We start from the raw sequence: 20,097 nt of genomic DNA, 5'->3' as shown, positions 1-20,097 counted from the left end.
CATTCAGTTAATTGAATGCCGGATATCATAATTAGCCAAGCATGAGGACCTTGAGATCTAGTTCGCATAATCCGAAATTCAGTTAATCAAATGCCGAATAATCGAGGTTCCTCTGTAAATGACTTTTGTCCGAATTTTGGAGTGATTGAAAATATAGTGAAGAAGTGAACAAAATTGATTTGCTCATATGTCATCTTGAAATATTCACTAATTAAAATCATCAGGTTAATTGGTTCCTGCATCATACCCTTTTATCAATAGGCATTTCCTTTTTAAAAAAAAATACAAAAACGTATTCACATCATTACCACGCAAAATGAATTATTCAGTTTTACTCCTTTTATTGTTGATTACTTTCAAAATTTCATTTGAACACTCTTTAAAGTAGTGATAATAAATCCAATAAATCCACAAATGGATTAGAACTTGTACCCTATATAATTAAACCTGGAAGTTTCATGGAACTTTATACATAAAGTTGTATTCCTGCACATTGATTATAGTCATTCTCTCCTAACAATCAGTTGGGATCGGCGCCACAATTGACAAAACAGCACAAGTCTATAGTTCCTTTAATGTAATACAATGTCCCAAGGCATGTAACAGGAATCTGAAAAAGCAAAGCAGAAAACACGTCTCATCTGGTGAAACTATGGTAGATGGCCAGAGTTAAGAGCATCTTAAATTTAGTGTTATGAAGATGTAAATTGAAATATCTTCCCGTGGATTGCCATCTTGCTGCCACGGAGTTTCAATGTTCCGATGATCCTGAGAGCAGCACTGTTCGAGTTCTTAGCTCCTGATAGGGCCACCCAGGACAGCAAGGTCAAAGAAAAGGAACCAGACAAAGCACAGTCCAATACAAGTCCTCAATGGCAAACCAGATATGTGATATCAATGGCTGTGATAGTGGGTGAGGCTGCAGTAGAGCGATACCCCAATCGTCGAGGTTTCCTTTCCAATTGGAATTGGATCAACAATCATCTCATAACTCTCCACCTATAACTTGCCAAGAACCAGTAGACAGCGGTCCTAAGTGTTTATGCTCCAACCCTTGATGCCATGGATGAGTCCAAAGGAGGCTTCTACTCCACCTTGGACACCATACTCACCACCATCCCCAAGGAAGATAAAATTGTCACGTTTGGAAATGACAGTTCCTTCCCAGAGTTGGGCATCAGAAAGGAAGGAGTCATGAATTGCAACTCCAAAGGGAATTCTCTTGATCACCAAATGTGCAGAACACCAGCTAGTCATCACGAACACACTGGTCTGCCAAAAAGACAAGTTCAAGGCTTCTTGGAGGCATCCACGATCAAAGTATCAGCATATGATCGACTACATTATTATTCAATCCCAAGACCAAAAGAATGTCCTCATTAACATATGAATGAGTGGTGCAGATGACTGTTGGACAGACTGCCAGCTCATCCACTCCTCAATGTCCTTCAAATGATTACTAAGGCAGCTGAAGATACAGTTCAAAGAAAGCTTTTAGTTGAGTGGACTAGCAAACTTCCAACAGTGGCTTCACCAAAATCTCCAAAGAATTAATTTGAATGGAGTGGAGGAAAGAACTGAAGACAACAATCCCCTCATTCTGTGAAGAAACCACTGGTTCCAAGACTAGGAAACACTAAACCAGTTTGCCGAGAACTTCCACATTATCCAAGATAAGATGAGGAAAGCTGGTAAAACAACATCAGCAGCAAGGCAAAGAGGAAAGGCGGAGTTACAAAGAATAACAAACAGAACCAAAAACCAATGATGGGTTGCAAATGCTAAGGAGCTGCAACTCTTTACTGACAAGAGCAACATCCAGGGTTTCTTAACTACAACAAGGCAATAAATGAACCCAACACTCTTGGCTTCAAGCCAATACAGATGAGGATGGAATCCTTTTGACAGATGGAGAAAACATCAGCTTCTAATGGACAGAATGTTTTGAAGAACTCCGAAACCGACATGGACATACTTGAGGAAATCCTCCATGAAAGATGACCTTGGACTCCCGCCTATTGTGGCAGAAATTAAAGTTACAATATAACACATGAAGAATGGAAAATTCACAGATGTAGACAGGATTCTAGCAGAGACTTTCAAACTTGGAAGAACAGAGTTTACCCATCATCTCAATCAACTGTTCTCGAAAATCTGGAACAAAGAACAAGTCCCTGAACTCAGGGATACTGCCATTGCCACCATCTTCAAGAAAGGAGACAAACTGAGGGAGCTAATGAGAAATCTCCCTGTTCTCTATCGCTGAAACTATTATCCAAAGCTTCATTATGTGCCTTCTCTCAGTCTCCAAATAAATCATTCTGGAAAGCAGGAGTGGCTTCCAAATAAATTGGAATTATAATTGTAATCTTCAGGGCTCAGCAACGCTAAGAGAAATGATAGGAACAATGCCAACCACTATACATTACCTTCATCAACCTGACCAAAGTTTCTGATTCAGTCAATTGAGTAACGCTATTGAAGATCCAGTCAAAGGCCAGCTACCCAGTGAAATTCATCAACAGCCTATGTTTCCTCCATGACAAGATGTCAGAGACAGTCCACAATGATGGTAAAATGACAGAACTTTGAGATCAAACAGGGATGTGTCATTGCCCCCATCCTTTTTTCCATCTTCATTGCCAGCTTTACTCTTCTTGTCAAGAAGTTTCCCATTGGTGTGGACACTGTCGGAGAGGATCCTGAAAATATCTTTGCGGAAGCATATCATAAAATTGGTCTTAATCTCAATCTCAAGGACTCAGTCTTTTACCAACAAGTTCTGGTCCATCCTTCCATTACAACCAATGGAGAAATCCTTCCAAATGTGGAACATTTCCTCAACTCTCATCTAATGCTGACATCAATGTGGACAGTCAATATTGCATTCAATCTGCGAGTGCTGTCTTTAGATACCTAAGGACAAAGTTAAAAATCACAAAACAAGTTGATTTGGAAGCACTAGCTTTTGGAGCGCCACTCCTCCATCAGGTGGTTGTGAAGGTTAAGATCATGGAGATGACATTGGACTCCTTTGGCTATAAATTCTTTAAGCACGATCTTAACCGCCACAACCACCTGATGAAGGAGCAGCATTCCGAAAGCTAGTGCTTCCAAATAAACCTGTTGGACTATAATCTCGTGTTCTGTGATTTTTAACCTTGTCCACCTCAGTCCAATACCGGCACCTCCAGGTCACACCTAAGGATGACAGTCTTCAATGACCATGACATCCATGCTACTAACAAGTTCCTTGTGCATTACGTAGTCATCGTTCTGACCTTTCTATATAGCTCCAAAATTTGGATTATGTGCAGACACCACCTTAAGGCCCTGGAGAGGTACCATCACAGCTGTTTTGAGTTGGATCCTCTGTGTCAGCTAGGAGGAGAGGTGGACTAACATCAGCATCTTTAAAGCAGCTAACAGCACCAACATCGAGGCCATGATCATTTAAAACCATCTCTGCTGAATCAGTCACATGCTTAGGATGCCTGAGCTCCAATTCCAAGTTCCAAAGAAAGTCACCTTTGCCCAGCTCACTTCTCTCAAGAAATGCAACATAGATATCAACGTGTGGGAAACCCACATTCAGAAGAAACAGACTTGGAGGAAGCTCCTGCACGAAGGAACACAATTCTTTGAGAACACCCATCAGCAAGAGGATGTATGGAAAAGAAAGTGGAGAAAAATGCCATCGATCTTAATAGCAAAAACCAATCTCAATTTCAGGAAATAGGATATGTGGTTCTAGGATCCACAAGGACCCACAAAACCCAAAACCACTTTTCAGAACAAAGGACACTAACTGACAGTTAGTAAACTGTTGCATTTGTGAAGAACACAAAATAGTTCTTGGAAAGCAGTGTCTACAAAGCTCTCAGAAAGGTCAAGAGTGTGGTGCTGGAAAAGCACAGCAAGTCAGGCAGCATCCGAGGAGCAGGAGAATTGACATTTCAGGTAAAAGCCCTTCATCAGGAATGAGGCTGGGAGCCTCGGGGAAGGGGAGAGTTGGTGGGACTGGGGAGAAGGTAGCTGAGAGTGCAATAGGTGGATGGAATGTGGGGGTAAAGGTGATAGATCGGAGGGGATGGTGGAGCGGATAGGTGGGAAGGAAGATGGACAGCTGGGATGGGTCATGAGAACGGTGCTGAGCTGGAAGGTTGGAATTGGGGTAAGGTGAGGGGGGAGGGGAATTGAGAAATTGGTGAGATGACCTGGGGGTTGCAGTGAGAAACTCACTGAGATCTTTGTAGAGAGAGGAGGAGAATTTCTCCAAGGTAGGCATCCTTGGTAGAGGATTCGCATTAAGGTTAAAATCAACTAGGTGAAAGTGAGAACTGCAGATGCTGGAGATTAGAGTCAAGAGTGTGGTGCTGGAAAAGCACTGTGGGTCAGGCAGCAACCGCTCAGAAACATCAGGTGACTCGGCTCTCAGGGTGTAAAAAGGCTGGATTTTTAACTAGCAAATCAGAGAGAAATATTGCCGCAGGACTAAAGTGAAAGTTTTATCCCTCCCTCTCTTTCTTCACATCAACTCTCATCAAAGTAGAGATGTTGGTTTGAAGATGCACTAGATATTTTCATGACCGCAACCAGGGAGTTCTTAAGGGAACACTTCTACTGCCCTCTAGAAAGTTACCCTAGCCAAGATGAGAGTGACTGCTCAAACAAAAACAAAACTCCAGCAGCTATGGTAAAGCTGGTAGACAAGCCTCGAGACAAGAAGCAATTGATTTTTTTTCTGACTTTACTTGTTACTTGGCCAAGTTTTAAAATCTGATCACTGCAGAAATTAACTCTTTCTTTTTTGTGCCAGTGGATATGTGACTGTGCATTTTACATTAGTGGGTGGTTGCTTATACCTGCATATCTGAAACCTTTTCCTAATAAGTTCTGCAACATTGTTTGAATGAGTCTTCAGAATAAAATCAATTCTCTACTTGTTAATTTAAGGAACCAGGCTGCCTACTTTTCTTACACCAAGCGATATCACACCCTTTTAAATTTGAACTCTTAACTAACTGAGAAGCGGAACGCAGTGAGGTGTCCATTCAGTCCTCCTGATTTGGTTACAGCAGTACAAAGTCTGGGAACTTTAAGAATGGCTTTCCAGAGCTTGGGGTTTAGGCACCTGAACATATGCCCACAAATCATGGACATGATTATAATTAGGGATGCTCAAGAGGCCAGGATTAAATAAACTCAGATATCTCTGACAATTATGGGTCTGGAGGAAGTTCAAGGCTAGAATAATGCCATGAGAGAAACAAGATTGTGAAGTTTTAAAATCAAGATGTTATATGACCGGGAGCCAATGAAGGTCAGTTAACACAGGAGTGAAAGGTGAACAGACCTGTTGTGAGCAAATATATAGGAAGTTTTGGATTAGTTCAAATTTACACAGAGCAGAATATGAAAGCCCAGGCAGAGGATAGTGAAGAAGGCATTTGGTATGCTTTCCTTTATTAGTCAGAGTATTGAGTACAGGAGCTGGGAAGTCATGTTGCGGCTGTACAGGACGTTGGTTAGGCCACTGTTGGAATATTGCGTGCAATTCTGGTCTCCTTCCTATCGGAAAGATGTTGTGAAACTTGAAAGGGTTCAGAAAAGATTAACAAGGATGTTGCCAGGGTTGGAGGATTTGAGCTATAGAGAGAGATTAAATAGGCTAGGGCTGTTTTCCCTGGAGCATCGGAGGCTGAGAGGTGATCTTATAGAGGTTTACAAAATCATGAGGGGCATGGATAGGATAAATAGACAAAGTCTTTTCCATGGGGTGAGGGAGTCCAGAACTGGACGGCATAGGTTTAGGACGAGAGGGGAAAGATATGAAAGAGATCCAAGGAGCAACTTTTTCATGGAGAGGGTGGTACATGTGTGGAACGAGCTGCCAGAGGAATGGTGGAGGCTGGTACAATTACAACATTTAAAAGGCATCTGGGTGGGTATATGAATAGGAAGTGTTTGAGGGATATGAGCCAGGTGCTGGCAGGTGGGACTAGATTGGGTTGGGATATCTGGTCGGCATGGACGAGTTGGACCGAAGGATCTGTTTCCGTTCTGTACATCTCTATGACTCTAAGTGTATTGGACCAGTCAGATCTGAACATAATAAAATCATGAATGTGGATTTTACCAGCAGACACACTAAGCAAGAGGTGAACTCGGACTTGGACTGCTTTTGGAACCTCAGCTCAGGGTAAAACATGACAGCTGGGTTGTGAATAGTCTGGCTTGGTTTAAAAGAGAAGAGGAATGAAGGCTGTAGGAAAGGAACAGAGGTTGAAATGGGGGGTAAAAATTGACTTCTGCTTTCTCAAGAAGAAAACTTCTGCTCATCCAAAAGAAAAGCTGAAATAGTTTATGTTTTTCTTCATGCAGAGGATAATTGATTTTCTTTTAGGCCTAGCCATCAGGTCAGAACCAGGCAGGTAGAGCAGTTTAAAACCAGTAGGTTTACTCATCATTTAAGTATTGATCATTTTTGATGTCAACCTGCAGTTTCCAGATAGATGAGGTAGGTGAGAAAGCCTCAGAATTGTATCCTAGAAACCAGCAGATTGCCTATCCAACTGGCAACTATACAGGGAGCAAGGGCTTTCAATCCAGACTGCAGCTGATCTGCAGCTTTTCAATCAAATCCAAAACTTCTCCTGACCCAAGGAAAGAATTTGAAGAGTGTGGTGCTGGAAAAGCACAGCCGGTCAGGCAGCATCCAAGGAAAGAATTCCCTGGCATTCTCCCTTCACTACTCCACACGCCTCACTCAACTGAGCCCTAGTTCCATTCCTTATGAGACCTTCCTGAAACTGCCTAGCCAAATTATTGTGGAAGCCAGCAGATTGGAAAGGATGCAGCAATCTTCACCTGCTGGTAACCTCACTGTACCATCCTCACTTATTCCAGGTCACAGTGAAATGGTGACATTTGGGCACCTCTCGACTGAGAAATCGATTTGTTGACAATTAAAATCCACCATACTAAGCTCAATATAATTTTAGTTATTAATGTATCACTGAGAGAGGAGTCAGCGACTTCCAAACAATTGGAGACTATGATATGTTTTGTTATATGTGCACCAGCCAATTATTTTTAAATGTGAATAGCCATTCAAAATTGCAGGGAATATTACTGGCTGCTTGTGTTTTTAGGGAGTTGCGCTGCATGAAATTGAGAAACAGAAATAGTTTGGAATTCTCCAGAAAAGAATTCAAAACTGTTGCAGTTCCTGCAAAGTTTAGAAACTTTCTTTGAAAATGTATACTTGTAAAATTATTCTAACATTAGATTGTAATATTTTAATCATAGGAAATTGGAAAGGCTTTTTTAAAATAAATTGACGTATTTTAGTTATTCACTTGTCCATTCTTAGGATAAAACAAATTCCAAAAGGTCTACTGATTGATAGACTGAAGGATGACAAGTGAAAAGAGAGCCATTGATGCTTTGGTACAATTTCAGCAGATTATAGTGTAATTTCAGGGGATTAAAAAAATTAATAGATACACTGTCCTAATTATTACCCTAGTTGTTGCTAAAAGCCTAAGCATCAAGGCTGTTGAACCCACAGGGGAAGTGGGAGTGCTCCAAGATACAAGTGCCAGACAATCAAGTGCAATAAGCTCGAAAGGAACCAAAACATAAGCATGCAGTTTAACCAAAAACATTTTACAAGCAAATCTAAACATTCGATTGAAATGCACAGAATGCAATGCAATTCCTTGGATGATGGAGCAGAGAATTGTATAGGAGAAAGTGAGGATTGCAGATGTGGGAGAGCAGAGTCAAAAAGTGTGGTATTGGTAAAGCACAGCCGGTCAGGCAGCATCCAAAGAGCAGGAGAGTCAATGTTTTGAGCATAAGCTCTTCATCAGGAATGCCATTTTAAAGCAAGGGCTCATCACATTCCTGATGAAGAGCTTAAGCTCGAAACATCGACTCTTCTGCTCCTCACATGCTGCCTGACCAGCTGTGCTTTTCCAGCACTACACTTTTTGAGAGTGTTGTATATCCATGTTTGCAGATAATACTGAAGTGGGGAGCACAGTAAATAACAGAAAGTTTAAGTGAGTGCATGAGATGACATAGATGCTGCTCATTGCAGGGCAACAGTGGAGATAATTTCCTTTGAATCCAAAATAGAGAAATCAAATTTCTTTTTAAAATGGTGAGAGGCCATGAGCCATTTTGTTACAAAAGGGCTGTCTATGCACACAAGAGCAGTAGAAACTGGCCCACCAATGCAACAGGTAATCAAAAAGACTAATAGCATATTTGACTTCTGAGTGAGCAAGTAATGCTTCAGCTGTACAGATCCTTACACAATCCTCTCTGTAGGACTGCATTCAGCTTTGGGCACTGAATCTCAGCAAAGATATAGCAGCCTAGATAGGAGTGAGCACAGCAGAGCATCACTAGTATGGTCCCAGCAATGCAGTGTTAAATTACAAGGACCGACTGCACACTTGCAGCTTTTATCTCAGAGCTTTTAAGGCTGAGAGATGCTCTAATGCACATATTTAAAAATGATTTTAAAAAATGGAGTCTTTTCCCCTAGTTGGGAAAATCCACAATGGCAGCAAAACCTTAAAATTAGTGTTGGTCCAATTAGGAATGAAATCAATAAACATTTTATCATAAAAGGGTAGTCGAGATCAGAAACATAGTTCTCAAAAGTCTATGAATGCCAGGTTAATTGAAATTTTTAAGACTGAAATTGATTGTTTTTATTAGATATGAATAACCATGGTCAATTAAACAAAGCAGATAACTGAAGTTTAGGTACAAATTGGCAATGATATAACTCAAGGTACTGAATATTTATTTTTGTTTCTATGTTGTCATGAATGCTGAAATATTGAAATGTCTGCATTAACAGTGTAGTTTGGAAAAATGTCCATGTGATTTGGTTGTCACGGAGACAAAAAACTCGAACTGAAACTCTCTGAGATGGGGTGACAGTTTTAACATCTTTCTTTTTTTTTCCCCAAAGTTGCCGTTTGAGACATAATAATGCTGGAAGTACAGTAATTGGCCTTTTATTTATGACGAAGCAGGATGCTTACCAGAGTTCGGCCTCAATTGAAGAGATAGGAAACAGAACAGAAAGAGCTCAAGAATTTAAGAAATGCTGAGTCAATGAGGTGTGTCTTGCTGATGGTAATCATATCCTTGATGACTAAAGGAATATTAAAAGTTTCAACCTGGCGTGCAGGGAGAAGCGAATCTCTGCTGGACAGAAAGTAGTGACTATTAAGGCTATTTGTCTGCCAGATATGTGACACATTAATAGAATATTTTGTGCACGTTTCGCAGTGCATTCATTTAGTGTATTGGTGGTTGTTAAATAATGTCTGATCTGTGTTGATATTAGTTCGTACATGAAATCCCCATCTTTGGTTCTTTATATCGCCTATTGGGAAATTCCTCTCTTTTTAAAAGCTATTGTTTTCTAAAGAGATCGTAACAAAGTTCTACATAACAGATAATTAACATCTTACATTCCACGGAGTTGCTGCTATCAGAAAAGGGAACAGAAATCATATGCTATTCCCATACAGAGAAGGAAAATGATTTAAAGAGACATATCAGGTTGAACAACTGAGCAGTTTACACTATTAGTACCACAAACACATTCAGTACTTCTTTAAGTAATAAGGAAGCAACGTATATCCAATCTTGGTCATGAATTAACAGAAAATCTGTGCAAATGCATTTCAAAACTCTATTCTTGACTGGAAAACTCCCTTTGCACATGTTGTAGAAGGAATATTCCTGTGAACTACAGAGACGCCTAAACCTATTACTTACAGAACCAGTTGTGTGCACAACATGCACACTGAAGGAGCTTTGGACTTTTGCTAGGATAATTATATGTTAAAGGGGAGTTAGGACAGAAGACTATTAAACTAGCTGTTCAAGGCAATTTGTGGACAGGATGGATGTTGACGGGTTAAGAAACATTGCAGATCATGTGAAATGGCAGTGTCTAAAACCATGGAGAAGAAATTGAAACAACAGAGGCTCAAAAACAGTACACAAGCCTGTTTACAGGCAGACCACAAGAACACAATGCAATAAGTCAATAGATTATTTAGCTATATTGCAGATGATAGTTTAAGGATTGATCTCTGCACATTCATGGACCAGGACAATCAGTCAGAGTTTTGAACTTATGGTTTAGAGATTATACAGAAGTCTATTTCCAACTGTTTAAAGAAAATTCACTTGTTCACAAGGTGCACGTAATACTGGCTAGGTCAGTAGTTATTATTCAACATTAATTGTCCTTGAGAAGGGCAAAACCTGAACTGTTAATAATGACATTAGAAAAGTACTGGTTGATCTCACATCTGATTACTCAAGTTAGCACAACATACACTGCAGCATAGACACACAAGCTCAGGCCAATTCTTCCCTTCCTACCCAAGATGAGATCAGTAAATTCAGCATAAGTATAAATAAAACTAGAAAATACTAGATACGTTGAACTAAACTGGGGAAGAACCTGAACATATTCAGATTACTTTCAGAAGTATTTTAACTTTGTTCAGTTTATTTAACTTACCATTTTAACAACTGTGTAGTAAGATTTTATTTTATTCACTAACAGGATGTGGGCATCGCTGGCAACGCCAGCATTTTGTCCATCCCTAGTTACCCTTGAACCGTTGCCATTCTTAGGGAGGACCTCCCCCCCCCCCCCCCCCCCCCCCCCCCCCCCCCGATTCTCAATTTCCCCAGTTTTGCTATGGCTCCTTCATGCCATGCTTGGCCAAATGTGACCTTGTTGTCAAGAGCTGTCATTCTCAGCCCAGCTCTGAAATTCAGTTGTTTTGTCCATGTTTGAACCAAGGCTGTAATGTGGTCAGGAGCTGGGTGGCCCTATTGGAACCCAAACTAGGTGTCACTGAGTGGGTTATTGCTGAGTAGGTGCTGCTTGATAATATTATTGATGACACCTTCAAATACTTTACTGATGACCAAGAGTGGACTGATAGAGCAGTAATTGACCAAGTTAGATTTCATACATTTGTTCCCTTATGAGGAAATAAGACCATTATGAGAATGGTTTAAAATTGACACAATAATTTCCCTTTGAGCTGACATAAATCAGTATCAGAGTATCACTGGCAAACACCATTATCAAGTTCCAGCCTTACCTGGAGAGTCTCTGACATTCAGGAGAACTCTAAGCTGGCTGCACAGGTCGGCAATATTGTGCAGCTGTCTGTTTGGCTGCAGGTCTTTTACCCAGGTTGGAGTGTGACACACTGGACAATTCGTCCCAAGAGAATCAGCAACACAAACTCTGTAAACAACGGCAGGCATTAGTTCATAACATGCATAAACAATTTCACTAAATTTAATAGTTCTCCCTCCCTTTTCTCTCCCTTGATCCATCATGAGACACAAGAAATGGCAAATAACTCATTTTCAATGATACCCCAGTATCATCCTAGCTGAGGTATCATTTATAATCTCCCTCCTGCTGCAGATGGCTGCAATCTCACTTCTTTGCTGCTCTCCCCAACAACCATCCTGCCAATGGAAAACCAGCAGAAGGAGATTAAGTAGTGAAATAAAGATATTAAAAAGCTTCTAAAAACTAACAAAAAAAACTGTAAATACTCAGCATGTCAGAAGTGGGAGATCAGAAGAATTATCCTTACATTAAATATGATTCACACTGAAAAGAAATGGACAAGTATAATATTGCAAATAGAAATAAACAGAGGAAGATGTATACAACTTACATAAACAAGAGAGAGATAGATAAGAGACAGAGAAGAAATTAAACCCTCAAATGAATTAATGAGAATTTTATACTGCCGTTCTACTATTACTGAAGAACTGATTGAGGTCATAATAAACCATCTTTACTTTCCCATACGATGTACATAACTGCGTATTTGCCTGTAGAGGCAGGAATCTATTTCACTTATAACAAGAACTACATTCAATTATAATGATATTAAGACAGACTTGCATTTGTGAAGTATCTTATCACGTCTCAGAAGCACTTCAAAAGATTTCACATGCAATCACTAAAAAACAGGGAGCTACAATAAATTTTGACAGATTTTCTGCATGCTAAGATTTGTGCAAGCACAATGAAACTCGTAATCAGTTCATTTTTTGATTGAGGCAAAGAGTAGTGTTGGACAGAGCACCAAAATGAACTCATTACAACATCACATTCTTTTATTGAGAAAAATGCCTTGAAGTAGTTTATGTCACGTTGCAAATCACTGTGCACATCTGACCAACATTTCACTTCTAAAGCAGTGAACCGAGTGAAGGACAGAATGTTTTCAAAAGTCAGATTGTCACATTAGAATTTTGAGTTGAATTTTTGAGTTTATAAGCTAAATGTCTCTTGGATTGAGTATCATTGTCAACTTCAGTTCAGGGTCATGCAACTCAAAGGTCACTTTTGTCCCCTCAATGTCTAAGGAATTAGAGAAATGCAAAAAGCATAACATTCTCAACAGGCTACAAGAATCTCCTCTCTTCCACAACAGACAAAATTATCATCCCTGCCATGTATTCAGCATTGGAATCAACTGTTTTCATTTATACAAGACAGATGAGCAAGTATTAGTGAAATATACATTATTTTATTCTCTCTGGAACATGAGATTAAAAACATCAAGAGCATGCAACTTGATTCCAGTCTCACATTTTGTGACTGACCCATAATTCGAAAATAAGCACTATTTTGTCAGTGTTTCTGATATCCCAAAAACAAATAAATAAAATCAAGAATCAATTAGCTGTTGCCATAGAGGGAGCTTTAGAATCAGAATGGATGGCTACATTAAGATTCAGCTATAAATACTGTGACCGTCAGAGAAGATTCCAGCCAATCGATGACATTTCCCTTCACAAAAGGTCTCAAGACAGAGCTGTTAGTCAATTCCACTATTCCTACATTCAGGTCCATTCCTGTTCTTCTCCAGAAACAAAATCAATAAATCGCTACATCTCAGATAAGTCCATTAAAATCTTCAATGAGTATCAATGCGTAATTTCTGCAATCACTGCATATTAAAACTACTTAATTGACTGTAAAGGTTTTGGGATGAAAGAGTGCAAGATAACCTTGTCAGCTGTTGATCCCACTTTCCTTCATCTACTCTGGTTATGGGTTAAGTCAAAACATCATAATGTATCTGCCCTATGAAGAAGCTGATTGACCTGTTACGTAGTTTGAGCACCACTCACACTTCTTTGAGATTTTTAATGGAGATTTGCTGAACTCTAAAAGAGTCCCCATCACCAGTTAGACAATAAATTTCTATGATGGTTAGAAATTTATTCTGTTGGGGGGGGGGTAGGGTTTGGGATTATAAATCTCCTCTATTATTTTCCAATGGTTAGATGATGTAGGCATTCAGAAAGCAAAAATGACCTGTCAATAACCACATCCTCCCTTTGACTAAAGAGATTACTGCTCAAGATTCATAGCTCTCACCTGCTCAACGAAAGATTGTTTCCATGAAAATTACTTTGCCACTTATACATGCACAAATGCTGACAAAGGATCACAAAAAGTGAATCAAAATAGTTTGGATTTTCCCACAGAAAGGGTTGAAGACCACTGATTTGGTACAAAGCTGTATTTTGTTAATACACAACTATTTTTTCCCTTACAGTCTCAAAGCAGCATGCAGGCTACAAGTATACCAGACACATGACAGATGATTTTGTTTTAAATTTATTTATTCATTCACAGGACTTGGGTATTGCCAGCTAGGCCAGTATTTCTTAGTAATCCTAATTGGCCATAACAGGTATTGGTGAATTGCTTTCTGGAACTATCGTAATTCAAGTAATGTAGGGACAGCCACCACATTGATAGGAAGGCAGATCTAGGATCTTGACCGTGCAACAGGAAAGGATGGTGATACAATTCCAGTCAGTATGGCGTGTGACTTCAATAAGAATTTTTAAGGGATGTTATTTCCATGCATCTGCCGCTCTTGTCCCTCCGGGTGGCAAAGGTTATGGGTTTAGACGATGGTGTCTAAGGATTCGTGCTGTGTTGCTGCAATGTATTTGCAGATGATGCACTGCTGATATTGTGCATTCACGGTACAGGGATGAACATTGATGGTGGTGCATGGGGTGCCAAACCAGCAGGCTGCTTTGTCTTCAGTGTTGTGAGATTATTCCATCACACACCCTGACTTGCACATTATGGACAGGCTTCGGGATCAAAGGTGAGTTAGACAACTCAAAGTTCCAAGTTTCTGCTCTGAATATTGCAGCCATAGTATTTAGTGGCTGATCCAGTTCATTTCTTTGTCAATGGTAATTAACAGAGTGTTAATAGTGGAGATTTCACGGTATTACCATCGACTGTCAAGAGAAGGTGGCTAGATTCTCTCTCATTAAAAATGGTTAATAGGTGAGACTTATGCGGTGTGAACATTCGAGCCACAAATGCCAGGCAGGGACCAATAAGTCATGAGTTAACCACACCCTTACATCACCTTCCCATACAATCACAGGTGTAATGCCTCACGATTTCTTTTCTCCATCCTCACTATCCAACGGCCCAGATACATATTCCAGGTGCAGCTGCAATTTACCTGCACTTAACTCAATCTAGTGTATTGTAATAACAGTTCATAATGTGGTCTCTTCTACACTGGGGATACAAAACGCAGACTGGGCCATCGTTCGCAGAACACCTATATTCCATCTGCTGCCTACCACTTCAACACACCACCATGTTTCCAGGCCAACATATCTGTTTGAGGATTGGTGCCGTGCTCCAGTGAAGCTCAGCGCAAGCTGGAAGAAGTATCTCATTTTCTGGTTGAGGATCCTGAAGCTTTCACAACTTAATATCAATATTTTTAGGGCCTGAGCGCCTTGTCCCACGTACTTACCCCAATTCTCACACATCAGGTATTGTCAACCAGGTTGCTGCAACAGCCAATCCATTTTCAGCTAATAATGGTCCCCAATAGGAGCTATTATATCTCCCAGGCTGATCTTTACCCATTCCTTTGGCTGCATACAATTCATGAAATTAAATTCCCCATAGTGCACATAGAAGCCACTCAGTCCATTGGATCTGTACCAACCTTCCGAACAGCAACCCACCCAAACCCCTATCCTAAACCAATAATCCTGAGGGTGGCACGGTGGCTTGAGGGCAGCACGGTGGCTCAGTGGTTAGCTCCACTGCCTTACAGCACCAGGATCCCAGGTTCGACTCCAGCCTCAGGTGACTGTATGGAGTTTGCTCATTCTCCCAGTTTCTGCGTGGGTTTCCTCCGGGTACTTCGGTTTCCTCCCACAGTCCAAAGATGTACAGGTCAGATGAATTGGCTATGCTAAATTGCCCATTGTGTTAGGTGCATTAGTCAGAGGGAAATGGGTCTGGGTGGGTTACTCTTCGGAGGGTCGGTGTGGACTTGTGGGGCTGAAGGGCCTGTTTCCACACTGTAGGGAATCTAATCTAATCTACCATGGCTAATTCACCTAGTCCGCACATCCCTCAGCACTATGGGACAATATAGTATGGCTAATCCACCAGACCTGCACATCTTTGGACTGTGGGAGATCATCCTGGTGAAAATGCAAGCAGCCACCCAAGACTGTAATCGAACCTGGGTTCCTGTCACCGACAGGCAGCAGTACTAACCATTGTGCTGCCCTAATTTCTGTTCTCTCTTTCTTTGCGCTCCAACTCCACCTATTAGTTATTCCTAGCCCCTCCCCATCTTCAGCACTTATACCAACATTTTCCTGTCTACAATCAGTTTTAAAGAAGGGTCATTGGACTCAAAATATTAACTGTTTTCTCTCCACAGCTGCTACCAGACCTGCTGAGTTTCTTCAGCAATTTCTATTTCTGTTCTGACCATGAAACTATAACTTGTCATAAAAATTCAACTGGTTTGTTAATGCCCTTAAGGGAAGGGAATCTGCCATCCTTATCCAGTCAGACCCACAGCAATGTATATGAATTTTAACTACCCTTTAAAATGGCCCTCACAAACTACTGACTTCAAAGCCAATTAGGAATGGCAAACAGATGTTGCCCTTATCAACATCCATATCCCATGAAAGAATAAAGCAGAAGATAAATCTTGCAAACTTTCGCTGATAATCATGGGGTGTTAACTGATCCAACTGGATTTATTCTGCTTTTGTGCACAGAACATACCTGGACAATTTTCCACAGTCAGGTAAATGCCCAGGATTGTAGTTGTAGTGGAACAGCCTGGCTAAGGGTGTAGGTAGTTCTGGTGCACAAATGTTCAATAATAGGCTAGAATGTTGTCAGGGCCAATAGCCTTTTCATATCCAGTGCTTTCAGTCACTTCCTGACAACAGGAAATGAACTGAATTAGCTGAAGGCTGTTAGAGAATTTCCCACCTTATCTCCACCAATTTCAATTTTTACCAGCACTCCTTTGTGCTACACTTGGAATAACTTTGCTTTAATAATATACATTAATGTTCTGGAAGAAGGACTTGAATACATTTCTCCAATGATGCTAAGCTGGGTGGCAGTAAGGAGGACGCTAAGAGGGTCCCAGGGTGATTCGGACAGACTGGCTAAGTAGGCAAATACTTGGCAAATGCAATACAATGTGGATAAATATGAGGTCATCTACTTTGGCCACAAAAACAGGAAGGCAGAATCTTATCTGAATGCTGGCAACTTAGGAAAAAGTGAAGTGCACAAGACCTGGGTGACATGGTGGACGTCACTGAAGGTTGGCATGCAGGTGCGGCAGGTCACGAGGAAAGCTAATGGCATGCTTTGAGGATTTGAGTAACATAGTAAGGATGTCTTGCTGCAGTTGAGGGAGCTATTGAGGGAGTCTAGAGAAGATTCGTCAGACTGATTCCCAGGATGGCAGGACTGATGTATGAGGAAAGACTAGATTGACTAGGCTTGTATTTGATGGAATTTAGAAGAATGATAGGGACATCTCTTGGAAACATATGAAATCCTGATGGGACAGTTCAGGCTGGATGCAGAAAGCATGTTGCCGATGTTCAGGAAGTTCAGAACTAGAGCTCACAGTCTAGAAATAAGGGGTAAGCCATTCAGGACTAAGATGAGGAAGAATTTCTTTACTCAGAGTTGGGAAACTGGAATTCTCTCCCAGGGGAAGCTGTCGGAGCCAGAGAAGTAGATACATTCAAAAGGGAGCTGGATATGGCCCTTGAGGCTAAAGGGTTCAGGGGGTATGGAGAGAAAGCAGGAATGGGATATTGGGATTGCATAATCAGCCATGATCATATTAAGTGGTGGCACAGGCTGGAAGGGCCAAATGGCCCACTCCTGCACCTATTTTCTATGTTTAATGTCAGTCTCAGTCTAACTTCTAAAAAACATTTCTTCACCAAAATAACTGACACATTTTAAGACACAAAGGCTTTCACCCTCAACACACCTTCCACAGAGTGGTGAGATCAAGCCAATTGCACATGCACAAACCAATAAGATTTTAGTTTGGTTCTTCACAATATCTCATAGCAATCTCAGATTTAAATTTAATAACCTCAGTGATCTCAGGTTTTTCTGGCACCAAGGTATCAGAGTATTCCTTTATAAACAGATTAAATTACCTTTGAAGTTTCCATCTAACTCTCAAAAACACATGCTACCCTCACAGTCCGATAAAAGCACACTCCCCCAACCAAATGCAACTTTGTGCCTTTTGCAGCCTCTTTCTCCAAGTCCTAATAAAAAACATCACCCCTGCAGCCAAGCCCAGAAGATTCTCCAGCAACTCACTCACTTTTTTACCCAACCGCTTGATGCTCACCCAAATCATAGGCCACTTCTATCTATGTTTGCTGCCAATTAGTCTCACTTTGAGCGAAACCTTCAGCAGTAAATGATTAGAGGGTCATCAGTCATGTCAAATCTACTCATGAGAGGGAGGAGGGAACTTCTCTGACTGGGGACCAATTATTGAATTTTGGGGATTCAGGGGCACATTTGCCTATCACTCCTCATTATTTCAAGCATTGTTGCAGGGCAGAGAAGGATCATCTACTCAGAAATTCTGGCTCAGGATAGTTCCAAATGCTTCACCCTTGTCTTCTGCACTCACATGCTGGACTCTGCCATCACTCAGCACGGGGGACAGTCATTGAACTTTCTTCTTCTGTTGGATTGCAGAGGATTGTCCTGTTGTGGGATCGCTTAGCTCTCTGGAAATTTATCCTGAATGGCAACTCCCACACACAGTGTTACAGTGACATGAACAGCATTCTTGGCAGTGATTTTAATTGCCAGCAGTCAGACTTTGACAACCCGCCCTACACTGCACTCTTACCGGCAAAATACATGCTCACAGCCTCCAAGACAGACAGGCTCCTGCAGCAGTTTGCAACTGAAAGAGAAAAACAGTCCTAAATGATCCAGACAGGTACTGTATAATAAACAATATATCTGTTGCACTCCATGTGCAAGAGCTCAAACAGCTATTGAAAACAGAAGACACCACAGGAAGCCGATATAAAAAAAACTACAATGAATTATGTTTTTCTATTTAGTTATCTGCTCAGGGAAAAGACACTAAACCAAGTAGGGAAGCTACAGTATGCTCAGCAAGCTCCCAAACATAGCAAGTAATGACCAGATCATCTGTGTTGTTGTTCTCAGTGGTAACAAAATGAGGAACAGGTGCAGGAATAATCCATGCAGACTTCGAGTCTGCTCAGCCTTCCTTAACCATGTCTTAACTTTTATATAGTTTCATATTAATATCCCATTCCCTTATCTCTTAGTTTTCTCGTTGCCTAAAAATCAAAGGAAGTTCACTTAATCACTAATCATCAATAACCCTCTTGAATAGGTTATTTTAAAATTTCACAATCCTTGGAGTAAAGAACTTTCTCCTCATCATCTCAGTTCAAAATGGTCAATTCCTTACCTCTGACCTAAATTTAGGACTCTCTAATCAGGGGTTAGGCTGTCAGATGTGCCCAATCAAACCCTCAAAGAATGATTAACATTTCAATTAAATCACTTCTCCTTCTTCTAATCTCAGAATTCAGACTCACTTTATGCCACTTTTACTCATACAGCAGCTGTCTCACCCCTAGTGTCAATAAAATGAACTTTCATTCTACCCCACTTAAGCAAGTATATTCCTCCCTGGGAGGACTCTTGTGGTCCAGTGACCCCAGGAGACCCAATGTGTAATAACATCTCTGAACAGGTTGGTTAGAAAATATAGATTCCTGCCGGAGTATGGAAACCAGAATTATGCACCATACACAAAGTGTCACATTACCAAAACTCTGTAAAGTTGCAGCAACATACTGTTACCATCACTTATGATAAAACCTGACATAATCTATCTTTCCTAATCTTTTGCTGCACCTGAATTTTCACTCACGCTTAAACAAGAATGCCCAATTCTTCTGAATCATTATTCACAAGCCTATCTTTTAACAACTGTTCTGCTTTTCCATACACCCTACCAAATTGGATAGCTTTATACTGCACCTGCCACTTTCTTGCCCACCCATTTAACTTCAATACAACGGGATCTTAATCAGAGGGCTAGTGGGCTGAGAAGTGGCAGATGGAGTTTAATTTAGATAAATGTGAGGTGCTGCATTTTGGGAAAACGAATCTTAGCAGGAATTATACACTTAATGGTAAGGTCCTAGGGAGTGTTGCTGAACAAAGAGACCTTGGAGTGCAGGTTCATAGTTCCTTGAAAGTGGAGTTGCAGGTAGATAGGATAGTGAAGGAGGTGTTTGGTATGCTTTCCTTTATCGGTCAGAGTATTGAGTACAGGAGGTGGGTGGACATGTTGCAGCTGTACAGGACATTAGTTAGGCCACTGTTGGAATATTGCATGTAATTCTGGTCTCCTTCCTATTGGAAAGATGTTGTGAAACTTAAAAGGATTCAGAAAAGATTAACAAGGATGTTGCCAGGGTTGGAGGATTTGAGCTATAGGGAGAGGCTGAATAGGCTAGGGCTGTTTTCCCTGGAGTGTTGGAGGCTATGGGGTGACCTTATAGAGGTTTACAAAATCATGAGGAGCATAGATAGGATAAATAGACAAAGTCTTTTCCCTGGGGTGGGGGAGT

At 40.8% G+C, this 20,097-nt stretch overlaps 1 protein-coding gene across 2 annotated transcripts in view; it reads right to left on the bottom strand.

The window, feature by feature from the left end:
- bard1 (BRCA1 associated RING domain 1) overlaps positions 1–20,097 on the bottom strand; it is a 176,862-nt gene that overhangs the window by 154,428 nt on the left and 2,337 nt on the right. The window contains exons 2-3 of one of the 2 annotated variants that reach the window (XM_043693340.2): positions 18,324–18,380; positions 11,166–11,314 (exon numbers count right to left, since the gene is read on the bottom strand). In XM_043693340.2, coding sequence (XP_043549275.2) covers positions 11,166–11,314; positions 18,324–18,380 — 206 coding nt within the window. The remainder of the gene's footprint in view (positions 1–11,165; positions 11,315–18,323; positions 18,381–20,097) is intronic. The other variant, XM_043693343.2, reaches the window with a different exon arrangement.

Source organism: Chiloscyllium plagiosum, unplaced genomic scaffold (assembly GCF_037043375.1).
Source record: "Chiloscyllium plagiosum isolate Xiang-an unplaced genomic scaffold, Cpla_swu_hap1 HiC_scaffold_7, whole genome shotgun sequence".
Taxonomy (NCBI): Eukaryota; Metazoa; Chordata; class Chondrichthyes; order Orectolobiformes; family Hemiscylliidae; genus Chiloscyllium; species Chiloscyllium plagiosum.
Note: the sequence above shows the minus strand (reverse complement) of the source record. Positions and strands in the feature narration are given on the sequence as shown.